Source organism: Notolepis coatsorum (assembly GCF_963971535.1).
Source record: "Notolepis coatsorum genome assembly, chromosome: 5".
Lineage (NCBI taxonomy): Eukaryota > Metazoa > Chordata > Actinopteri > Aulopiformes > Paralepididae > Notolepis > Notolepis coatsorum.
The window spans coordinates 135,977,565-135,990,542 of NC_140169.1; the positions used below are offsets into that span (position 1 = coordinate 135,977,565).

The following is a 12,978-nucleotide window of genomic DNA, read 5'->3' on the forward strand; positions in this document are numbered from 1 at the left end:
CAAGTTAAACATCAATCAATTTATTTATTCCAACAGGTAGTTTGAGCTGCATGTGAGCCGCGGTCTTTCTCTCCTCTCCTTTGCAAACTAATGACATTACGTTAGCTCGAAAAGCACAGAACCGGCCGACACAAGTTAAGCTAGCAACAGACACTATAACACTTCCGGTCGGGGGTTTTCAAAATAAAAGAAACAGGAAAGACATTTATTTTGTAAATTTGTGGCATGCACTTATTATCTTGAGACGTTTTCGTTTTTACGGAAACCTTAAAACGAAACGAAAACGAAACAGATCAAAATCGTTTTAGTCTGGACATATTTGATCCAAAGAGTTTGTTATCAGCGAGCCAGGTGCAGATTCTGCCGAGTTCAGAGCTGAGGGCTTTTTCAAACCTGCAACTTGTTCCTGTCAGAGACCAGCAGGGCTGAGTTGTCCGCGAACAGGAACAAGTTGCAGTCACAAGCTGATGACATACCATTTGCATGAATTAGGAACAGTAACGGTCCTAGTATGCCTTCTTTTTACATTTACATTACATTACATTTACATACATTTACATTTGGAACACCACAGCTCACTGGGAGGGGGGGGTAGTGTACCGTTTACCTCCACCATCTGTTCTCTCCCCTCCAGGTAGGATTGCATCCAGCTCACTGATAAACTCAAAACCAATTGCTTTTAGCTTTTCAATCAGAATGGAGTGATTGAGGCCTTTTGGAGGTCCATCATGGCCATGCCGCAGTATTTGCCTGTGTGTTGGTCAAAAGAAGCCATGAGGCAGTCTTTCTGAGACAATTGCATGGTTAAATCAATTAATCTTATTATATGATTGATTATACCACTTACTACCATTTAGTAAGTCCATCTGTTCTACGATCCTGTGCACTGTGCACGCTATAAATTTCAAGTGCCTTGTTGCTACCCGGCTGCGTCTTCTGATTAGGAAAAAACCTGCTGTATTTCGTGTGTGAACTGTCCACATGTTGGTGTTCATGTTTGCTGTCTGTTGTAGTGGAGAATCTTCTATATAAGACTTCTCTCCGCACCCCCAACTCTGACTGACTTTCCGCGTCCCTGTCCACCACTCTCCTAACACTGTTCCATTATTTGCGACCCTTGGACTTCATGGTTACGTCTGATTATAAACCACACATAATGTAAATACATTTATTTGGAATACCTTAGAAATCTTGGACTGGACATTTAATCATCCAAAAAGAAACAGTTGCTCATAGCAGGCTGTGTTATTGAGTTCACTTTATTGATTCCATTTGTTTTGTTTACCATACAGCGGTAGCCACATATATTTATCTTTTGTTGTTGACCAAGATGACAGTATACCTGCACTCCAAGTTACAGGCCAAGAATGAAAAACATAGAACAACACAAGACAACAATATAAGACGATTATTAAAACAATACAACTTTTAGAAAAACTACAGACATCATTTAAGAAAGTACATAGATGGAGATACAGGTATATTTTCTTTTTATTTATCCATTCGGTGTGTTTTTGTTTGTGTGTGTGCGTGCGAAAAGGTATTATGGCTCATTGAACGAGGTATTGTAACAGTTAGTACGGTTAGGCCCTTGACCTCTCTTGAACTCTTCTGGGTGTATCCCCTCTCCTTGGGGACCCCCTTCGTGCGGGGGTTGACCCTCTCACCACATTCACACACTCCTGCTGGCACGCCTCCAGGGACATAAAGTTGTTGCCGTTGCCCTGGCAACCCCCGTACCAGTACTCGGTACATTTGGCGGTGGCCGAGTTGTAGTAGAAGCGGACCTTCCAGGTGTCGCAAGGACCGTCGTCGCGGGGCATCGAGCACACGTCAAGAGACTGTGGATAATCTGTGGGTGCTGGGTCCTGCAGAGGGACAGAGAGAGAGAGAGAGAGAGAGAGAGAGAGAGAGAGAGAGAGAGAGAGAGAGAGAGAGAGAGAGAGAGAGAGAGAGAGAGAAAAAAAAAGAGAGAGAGAGAAATGTGGACAGAGTTTGAGAGAGATGGAAATTCCACTGGGAATTCATAGTATTCTTATGACATGCAGTGGTGGAAGAAGTACACAATTCCTTTACTTAAGTACAAGTAGAAATACCCAGATAAATGAGTACTCTGGTAAAAGTAAAAGTCCTCCATTCTAATTCTACTTAAGTAAAAGTAGAGAAGTATTTGCCATTGAATGTACGTAAGTATCTAAAGTAAAAGTATGCATTCTACATGAGGTTTCTGTATTCCAGTGCGTGGGAGCCTCTGCCCATTTACCTCTACATGTTACGTTAAAGTGGTATGTGGTCCAGTTATGCTGCTCTGATTAAATGTTAAAGTGGTATGTGGTCCAGTTATGTTGCTCTGATTATAGGTTATATGAAAGTGGTATGTGGTCCAGTTATGCTGCTCTGATTAATGGTTATGTTAAAGTGGTATGTGGTCCAGTTATGCTGCTCTGATTAAAGGTTATGTTAAAGTGGTATGTTTTCCAGTTATGTTGCTCTGATTAAAGGTTATATTAAAGTGGTATATGGTCCAGTTATGTTGCTATGATTAAATGTTATGTTAAAGTGGTATGTGGTCCAGTTATGTTGCTCTGATTAAATGTTATGTTAAAGTGGTATGTTTTCCAGTTATGTTGCTCTGATTATAGGTTATATTAAAGTGGAATATGGTCCAGTTATGTTGCTCTGATGAAAGGTTATGTTAAAGTGGTATGTGGTCCAGTTATGTTGCTCTGGTTAAAGGTTATGTTAAAGTGGTATGTTTTCCAGTTATGTTGCTCTGATTATAGGTTATATTAAAGTGGTATATGGTCCAGTTATGTTGCTATGATTAAATGTTATGTTAAAGTGGTATGTAGTCCAGTTATGCTGCTCTGATTATAGGTTATATTAAAGTGGTATGTGGTCCAGTTATGCTGCTCTGGTTAAAGGTTATGTTAAAGTGGTATGTGGTCCAGTTATGCTGCTCTGATTAAAGGTTATGTTAAAGTGGTATGTGGTCCAGTTATGCTGTTCTGATTAAAGGTTGTGTTAAAGTGGTATGTGGTCCAGTTATGCTGCTTTGATTAAAGGTTATGTTAAAGTGGTATGTGGTCCAGTTATGCTGCTCTGATTAAAGGTTATGTTAAAGTGGTATGTGGTCCAGTTATGCTGCTCTAATTAAAGGTTATGTTAAAGTGGTATGTGGTCCAGTTATGTTGCTCTGATTATAGGTTATGTTAAAGTGGTATGTGGTCCAGTTATGCTGCTCTGATTAAAGGTTATGTTAAAGTGGTATGTGGTCCAGTTATGCTGCTCTGATTAATGTTATGTTAAAGTGGTATGTGGTCCAGTTATAGTGCTCTGATTAATGTTATGTTAAAGTGGTAGTCATTTAGTTATCCTGCTCTAATCTTCATACATTTCTGCCATGTTTTCTATGCAAAATATATTTCTTCAAAGTAGATAACCGATTGGTTCAGATAAATGTAGTGGAGTAAAAAGTACAATATTTATTTTGAAATGTGGTGGAGTAAAAGTATAAAGTTCCCTAAATTGAAAATACTCACGTAAAGTAGCTAGAAATTGTACTTAAGTACAGTACTTGAGTAAAAAAAAATACGTATTTACTTTCCACCACTGACGACACGTTGTCACGCCTATACCGATATGGCCACAGCTCATTGGCCCGGGGTCGTCATTTGATGATAATAAGCGGTTTGATTACGGTCACCTTTTGTTTGCCCACCATCAAGATGACCGCCACGGATTATGCCATGGAGTACTGCCATGCGATTCTTACCGTTATGGCAGGTGTTACATATTCAGGACACCCTGCTCTCCCAAAGCCTGGGGCTGACGTCTCCCCGTCCAGACAGCAGCCGAACCTGTTGAACAGAAACCCCTCAGACTGAATCAAGTGGCAAACAAAGGCCCCAGACTGAGGTGATCAAGAGGAACTGCAACTGCATTGTTATACATAGGGATGTGCTGATGATACCAATATTGGTGTCTGATACTTTCTCATATTCTTATATTCAGAGTTAATTCTTTACACTGTTTATTTTGATATTTTATTGCCTATATTTATGTATTTTTACTATTACCCTGCCCATACCTGGACCTTCCCTATCTTATCTTATCTTATATCTGATATTGGTGTGTGATATCGAGCTGATGCCAGTCTAAAAGATGGTTTTGGAATCAAGAGATTTTCCCTAAATATTAATAACCAATACCAAGAGCCACGTGGTAGCCTACTGGACTTTCTGCATATCTGAAACATAGACGTGGATGAACAATGAACTAATTGACTTATGGAACTTACATGTCAATCAATGACCCCCAAACCAATGGTCTAAGTATTCTGTTCAGTAAAAAGAATGGATCAGATCTATACTCTGTATCAAGAATCAGAATCAAGCATCAAGGGGTTTATTTGTCACATACATACCAGGGCATACAGTGAAATGCGGGTGGTCATGCCTGCATTGATTGTGCAAAATACAATAATAAAAATAGGCATAGAAATAAATAAAATAGATAAGAAACAAGATTATGCATGGTAAAAAAGACATGCTAAGTTCCTGAGAAACTGGTTCCTAATTATATACACTACTATACAATATACAATTTACAATTTTAACTCTTAACACTTTCAGTGCCAGCAGGGGGCGCACGATTTAGTGCTTGAATGCCCACCATCCACTTCAATGTTAGCGTTAATAACGCCTAATCTATGTTTTAAATTATGGCTATGTGTCTAATCTGCCCGTCGCTTATCAATGACTCGTTTTCCAGTCAACATTGTCGAAGCGGATTGTTTTTTTATCGGTTCATTTTTGTTTTATAGCATTTTGAAAAGCCCTCGTTTTCAAGGAAAATATAAATATTCCATGATAATCGCTCTTTTCTGGAATATTCTAGAATACATAAAAACGTTGTAATTTTTCGGCCTATTTATGAATCGTTTTCAAATAAACGCTAGATTATCGATAGTATATGTGTACGTATGCGCGCTATATAGGCAATCTGAAAAAACTATTCTCTGATTTCCTCAAAGCGATCGCACACAAACAGCCACATCGCACATAGGGCAAACGCTGAGATCTCAGCGAATACAACTCTGATTATCCCAAGACTTGTAAAATAGATTCCTTACCTCAGATCAGATGTTCTCCAAAAAGATCATTCCAATTCCTGATCGCCATTCCAAAAATCGATCGCTTTTATTGATCCAACGCTACATACTGTACATATGTATTCCACGCTCTTCTGATGGGCCACAATGAATCCGATCGGCTCGGGTTACATGCCTGAGAAGTAAAATGTGGATTCCATTTTCATTGAGTCCATTCCAAAAGGGTGCATTACCATCTGGGAGACGATAGGGGGCGGTATTTTCCACATCTGAGCTCCTACAGGGGCTGCATACCAACGGGAGACTCGGTTGATTAAATATGAATTCAGATCGCTAATAAAAAAATTAAACGCTAATTGTCGTGGTGGGCATTCAGGCATTGGGCTGATTCCTGAATTTCCCCAAGGGGATCAATAAAGGAATATCTTATCTTATCTTAACACGTGTTATCATGTGGTGGGCACTGAAAGTGTTAATGTATCTAAACTATACCTCCTTCCTTTAAATTGACTTTCTATTCTATTTAAGTCATTTATTTTTTTTATTATCAGAAAATACTTAAAGGTGCAGTAAGTGATATCATCATTTTGGCTAACTTCCTGTCAAACTGGGCGTTGCAGATCAAATATGAATTAAGATCCAGCAATTGCATATTCTATTTCTCCGTCTGAAATGTTGTCAGGAACATGTTTTAGTTGTCACACCCACGACCACGACCACGCCCTCTTTCCAGAGATTCACACCCCCAGAGTACTAACCACTCTCACCTTCTTAGTTCTCCAATCACAATCTGCCCCTACTCCCTTTATTCCCCTCAGTTTCAGTTCACTTCAGGCAGTATTGATGTGGAGCAGGCCGCCATGTTTTCCGTGCTACCCACGCCCCCATTTGGTGAAGTTCTCTTTCCTGATTGGATAAAGTTGTAATGGGATATCAGAACATTTATCTTCTGTTTACTGCGGAGCGGAGGGACTGGGAGACCCATGTTACTGACCAGACACTCTATATCAGCGATGGCTGTCAGAATGTAGAGCTACTTAAAGGTGCTATATAGATAAAATGTTCTATGTAGAGTCATTATTAAAAAAATAAAGCTTTCAGAAAGGTGCAGAATAAGTATTGCTTTCCCCCACACTAATATGATTGAATAATTAATTTATAATTTAAAAGATTTTGGCAGGTCCAAAATGTATGTTGTTGTTTACATGTTACATGCATGTATCCCCTCCCTACTTCCCATTTCCCCATGTGGAATGCACCTGATTGGATAAATGGCATGCTGGTGCTCTAGTGCGACATCTAGTGGGAAGTAGGGATCTAGTAGTATGTTATCGGCAGGGGTTCCCAAAGTCGGGGTCGCGACCCACAGGAGGGTCGCGAGCGGCCACTGAACTTAGAAGCAGGCCAGGACAGTGTTTCTAGTTGCAGCAGCGCAATAGTTAGATAACCTAGGTGGGGAACAACCAGGAGATCACTGCAACTCACTGACTGGGGCTATATTTTGCACTATATTTCCTGGCCTGAATGATTTCCCCAGTCCGGCCCTGGTTAAAAGCCTCCAATGCTTATTAGTGTGTGTGCGTTTGAATGTGTGCATGTTTCAACCATACATTTCCATTTAAAAAAAATAAAAATAAAATGTAAACACGTTTTTTTTTTACTCGTATAATAGTGGGGGTCGCAGCTCTCTGACCCCGTTATTTTTGGGTCGCGGCCTAAAAAGTTTGGGAACCCCTGATCTATAGCACCGTAACATATATTTCAACAAAAAATATATCACTTACAACACCTTAATTAAATTAAACTCTGAATCGGTATCATCAGTGAAGAAGACACTTCCAGGCCATCCTTGATCATATGAGATGCTGCGAGGGAGACCAGACTGTTGTCATACCTGGAGCGAACACAGTCTTCCTGCGGGCACCCTTCATTCCTGGGCCCACCGGAGGAGGTCTGCCCGTCAGGACAGCAGCCGTAGTACGACTGTACACACAGGGAACCAGTCACCGCCGGGTACGGGTCGTAGGGGGCTGGTCAGAGCAAACATAGACAGAGACACGGTCAGACTACTGGTGCTGTACATACTGTAAGCTACTATATATACATACATAGGCTACTTACCATAGACATACATGTATGTTTAGCTTAGCTTTTTATGTGTTTATCTGGGATCGTATTTGGCGGTTATGTTTGGATATAACTATTTATTCACATATAGGGTAAAAGAGGCAGTGTTGGGGCTCGTCTGTAAACGATAGATCACGACGGTGGGGGTAATAATAATAATAATAATAATAATTAATTGCATTTATATAGCGCTTTTCTGTTTTTCTAGACACTCAAAGCGCTTAAATCCGTGTAATCATGGTCTAGAGTCTAGACCGTGAAAATTAGAACACATGCTGCCTGTCTCTTAGCCTGAGGACGGATCCTGTCAAAACCTCCTCGTTAGTTTGCGCTATAGAGGTGCAACTAGTACATTTAATTTCTCAAATTCTTAGCTCTGTGTTTGTTTCCTCGTGTTTTCAATCCTGCGACTCTGCCGACTCAGCAGAACACGCACACGCATGTAGGATTACACACACATGTATGACTAGACACGCATGTATGACTACACACACATGTATGATTACACACACATGTATGACTACACACATGTAGGATTACACACATGTATGACTAGACACGCATGTATGATTACACACACACATGTATGATTAAACACACATGTATGACTAGACACACATGTATGATTGATTACACACACACATGTATGATTGCACACGCACGGCGATGCAGGTTCAAACATGCGAATGGAGTAAACGTCCCCTCATGTGAACGTTGCCTGGTGTCTCGTACCTGGTGCCGGTCCCGGGACGTAGGGTATGTATATTCTCGTGGTGAGTTCGTGTCCTCTGGGGTCTTGCGCGCTTGGGACGCCTGGAAAGAGACACGGTCAAGTGAATGGAAACGTGTATGTCTTATTTATAACTCTATGACTCACTCACTCACGCACTCACTCACTCACTCACTCACTCACTCACTCACTCACGCACTCACTCACTCACTCACTCACTCACTCACTCACTCACTCATACAATCACTCACTCACTCACTCACTCATACAATTACTCACTCACTCATTCATACAATCACTCACTCATACATACTATCACTCACTCATTCACTCACTCACTCACTCACTCATACATACAATCACACACTCATTCACTCACTCACTCATACTACATACAATCACTCACTCACTCACTCACTCACTCACTCACTCACTCACGCACTCACTCACTCACTCACTCACTCACTCACTCACTCACTCACTCACTCACTCACTCACTCACTCATACAATCACTCACTCACTCACTCACTCATACAATTACTCACTCACTCATTCACTCACTCACTCACTCACTCATTCATACAATCACTCACTCATACATACAATCACTCACTCATTCACTCACTCACTCACTCACTCACTCATACATACAATCACACACTCATTCACTCACTCACTCATACTACATACAATCACTCACTCACTCACTCACTCACTCACTCACTCACTCACTCACTCACTCACTCACTCACGCACTCACTCACTCACTCACTCACTCACTCACTCACTCACTCACTCATACAATCACTCACTCACTCACTCACTCACTCATACAATTACTCACTCACTCATTCACTCACTCACTCACTCACTCATTCATACAATCACTCACTCATACATACAATCACTCACTCATTCACTCACTCACTCACTCACTCACTCACTCACTCACTCATACATACAATCACACACTCATTCACTCACTCACTCATACTACATACAATCACTCACTCACTCACTCACTCACTCACTCACTCACTCACTCACTCACTCACTCACTCACTCACTCTCACACACACACTTTACTCAACAGTATTGAAAGGCGCCACTGAGTACACTGTATGTAAATAAAGGTTTATGAGTGCGTGCGAGTACAGATGTGTGATTGGTCTCACTTTGCGCCCCGGGGCAGTGCTGTTGGTTGCACGTCTCCACGCTGAGAGGTCTTGTCTGGGGTCCACACCGGTCCTCCGTGTAGAGGTTCAGATCTGTGTCCATACAGGAAACCCTCCTCTCCCTCACCCCTCCCCCGCAGCTCCTGGTGCACTGCACGGAGGAGAGAAGAGGAATACACATGAAGGGTACGGTCTCAATAGAGAAAGTGATCCGGTCCTACATGAAGTGCAATGCATGTGAAACGCCACTGGGGTGCAGAGTAGCTAAACGTGAGCGACTGATCGACCTGACTGGTGTGTGAATCAGTGAGTTTAGTGACATTGTCGGTCTATGAGGTGCTTCGCATTAAATATGATTAGATTAGATTAGATTCAAGTACATTTTCAGCCTGCACAAGTACAGTACAACGACAATAGGTTTGGCATCCAACAAGAGTGCAAATGTAACAGCAAAGTGCAATAGTAATATACAATGTACTGGTGATTAAACTGGGTATAAAATATATGAATTAGTACTTCTGGGTGTAGTGCTAATCAGATGTATGTACAGAGTTGTAATACCAATATGTACAGTGATACAGGTATGGTCGTAGTCATACTGGCCGTCAGCGTAACTAGTAAGAGTAGGTAAGAGATATGTACAGATATATATAGTATCTACACAGATATGCAAAAGGATTGTGTGCAGGTATTTACAGACAGGTGGATAGGTATATATACAGTAAGAATAAATGCATATTATACAGTATAAACAACAGATGTATAGGAGGATTATGCAGACGGATATGGATATGTATATATATATGCTGTAAAATAAATATATAATGTATATATGCGGTACAGCACAGTTGTACATGCTATCATAGTGGGGTGGGTAGTTAGGATTATTATGATTACTATGATCACAGTGTGTAGGTACACTACACTGGGTTGCAGTCAGAGTAGCTAAACGTGAGCGACTGATTGTCTGAATGAGTGAGTTTAGTGACATTGCCAGTCTATGAGGTATAAATAAAGAAAGGGATATGGAGATTTCAACTTTATTTTTCTCATCATTTCTCATAGTCTCTCTCTCATCCCATATCGCCCTCTCTCTCTCTCTTCCCGACACTTACCAGGCCATATTCGGTCACATGCCAGGTGATGTGTGTTTGGCAGGCAGGCCTACGGCAGTCCCGGACCGAAGCGGGACGCGCCAGGCCGCTGCAGGCGTGTTCGGCCAGGCGCTCCCCTCTGGATCCCTTGCAGAACACCTCCCGGGACTGCTGGCCGTCTCCACACGTCACCGAACACTAAACGCCATCCAAGAGAAGAGGTGTGTTATCGGCGTCACCGATCCAACCGAGAGAATCGAGAGTTGGCTTGAAAAGCACTGTGCTTTGAAGACCAAAAAAAAAAGCAGAACGACCTCGAGGAGGAATTCGAGCAGTAAACTTAATTACAGGGGTGTTCACAGTCAAACTGTGATTTAAAACACCAGTTAATTTTCCAGAAACATCAAACAAGCTTGTTGAATCATAGAGTTGGTGTTTTTCGAAAGCAGGGCTTATAACAGGGCTGGGTTTCTATGTAACGAGGTTCTGGTCACTGATACGGAAGTAAACAACCACCGGCACCCTGACTGGCTCCAGCGTTCTAATCTAATTCTTTCATTGACTTAAATAGAATCCTGGTGCCAGTGCTGTCACGGCACCGTCCTCTGTCCCAGCACTGTCCTCTGGGCACCGAATTACCGTATTGTTGTCCAAGAAACAACCACGTCTAGACCCGTATTTTAGTTTTTTGGCCCACAGGCCAGATTTGGCCTATCCCAACATTCCAAAAGGGTTCCAGAGCATTATACGAGATGCATTTCTGCACACAAAGAAAATATATAGATTTACAGCAAGTACAAATTAACGGAGTGAGTGGAAAGGTGCAGGAGAGGTTTAGAAACCCTACAGGGCTCATTAGAATGAATGATGTCAAGGTGTTGGACAACCAGAATGTTAAGATAAGATAAGATGAGATAAGATATTCCTTTATTGATGATCCCCTGGGGGAAATCCGGGCATCATAGCAGCTTGGGGGATTGTACTGTATATTTAAGCATTACATCACGCGCAGGAGTGGTTTGTGACCAATAAACCATGCCTAGGGGTGGTCGTTAGACCCCCCTAGGCATGGTTTATTGGTCACAAATCACGACTGCACGTGGTGTAAAGCTTTTATACAACTGCCAGATTCATCCAACCTTATTTCTATACAATAAACACACATTAATCGAAGATTTATTGAAAAAACCATCCGCCAGAAAAAGTAGTTCCCACAACTACAAAAAAGACAAGTTGCCTCCATGTGGAAGCAGCTTGAAGTGCATCCAACCAAACTAACACATCCAACTGTGTATTATTGGAATGATTTAGAGAAGTTGCCTCATGTGGAAGCAGCTTGAAGTGCATCCAACCAACTAACACATCCAACTGTGTATTATTGGAATGATTGATTGAAAATTTTATTACCAGATGCAGAATGGGTACAATACAGTACGGCTCAATACACACAATTGTTAAGGGAATGCAGACCTACTTTCCATAGAACTTCATTCTTAGATGCTTCTATATAAAGTAGGTAAAACAAATTAAAAGGTTTTCTTTGCCCTATAGGAAAAAAAACGTTTTCTTCGCCCTATTTTTTTATTTATTTCTTTTAGCCTAAACTTAACCAGTTGGAAACCAGGGGTACAGTAATAAAATTAGCAATCAACCAATCAATCAATTCAATAGACCATGCTCACTTAAAACAGCGCTGCTTCTCTCTCAGTCTGACTCCCCCGCTGTTGCAGACAGGAGTGTGTGTGTGTGTGTGTGTGTGCGTGTGTGTGCGTGTGTGTGTGTGTGTGTGTGTGTGTGTGTGTGTGTGTGTGTTTGTGGGTACGCCAGCGTCGGACAGTGTGAGAGTGAACGCTGCAGTCAGTGGGAAGGAAGTAGAAATTTAAATCAATCAATTAATCTATCAATCAATCCGCGATTTTTCTTTTGTTCTAGATTGACTCAAGACCCATCAATTACATCATCCAACATTGTTTAAAGGACTAACACATTCCCCTTGACAGAATCGCTTCATATTTAGTCGTTATGGGCTTATGGCGCTATCAACATTCTGGCGCTATCAACATTCTCCCGGAGTGAGCCGGCGGAGTGATTATGTGATTCGGTTGTGGGCGGGTCCTGAGCCCAGGACCGTGGATTGTTGCCAATAAAGACGTGTAAATGGCCAATCAGAATCGAGAAATTTGCATGCCGTTGTATAATGTATTGTAACTCAGTTACCCTTTCTCTACTCTGCATTGCATATTGTATATATGTATATTGAACACTTTTGTTTACACTCGTTTATGTACTTTTGACTTTCTATTTTATACTTATCTATTTTTATCTAGCACACTCTCAGGAGCAAAAGAGAAAGAAGAATTTCATATAAAAGTATTCTGTATTTTTGTGTGACAACTAAACTAATAAAGAAACTAGAAACTTGAAAACTTGAACTTGAGGGGGACGTAAATGTATGGGCAGGGTAATAGTAGAAAGACATATTTATAGGCAATAAGTTTAGATCTGAATATAAAGACACGTGAAAAGAATAAACGGTGTTATACCCACCACACTGAAGCTGGAGACGCTGTACTCGGCGGCAACAGCAGCGGCGGTGACGGCGACGCCCGCGCAGGGGAACATGTTGCACGCCTGCTGGCTGGCCGGCCTCTGCAGGCGCCGGGCGATGCAGTAGGAGGCGTCCACCGCGTGGGGCGGCCCCTGGTCCTGAGCCACGCAGTCCACGGTGCGATACTGCA

General features: G+C 41.7%; 1 protein-coding gene across 1 annotated transcript in view; it reads right to left on the reverse strand.

Moving 5' to 3' along the window:
• The window catches only part of paplnb (papilin b, proteoglycan-like sulfated glycoprotein), a 17,499-nt gene continuing 4,521 nt past the window's right edge, over positions 1-12,978 (reverse strand). Inside the window, exons 5-11 of the mRNA XM_084313997.1 lie at positions 12,788-12,978; positions 10,262-10,438; positions 9,147-9,297; positions 7,973-8,053; positions 7,008-7,143; positions 3,776-3,860; positions 1-1,868 (exon numbers count right to left, since the gene is read on the reverse strand). The exon at positions 12,788-12,978 is cut by the window's right edge and continues 280 nt beyond it. Of these exons, the coding sequence (XP_084170123.1) occupies positions 1,584-1,868; positions 3,776-3,860; positions 7,008-7,143; positions 7,973-8,053; positions 9,147-9,297; positions 10,262-10,438; positions 12,788-12,978 (1,106 nt within the window). The 3' untranslated portion in view covers positions 1-1,583. The remainder of the gene's footprint in view (positions 1,869-3,775; positions 3,861-7,007; positions 7,144-7,972; positions 8,054-9,146; positions 9,298-10,261; positions 10,439-12,787) is intronic.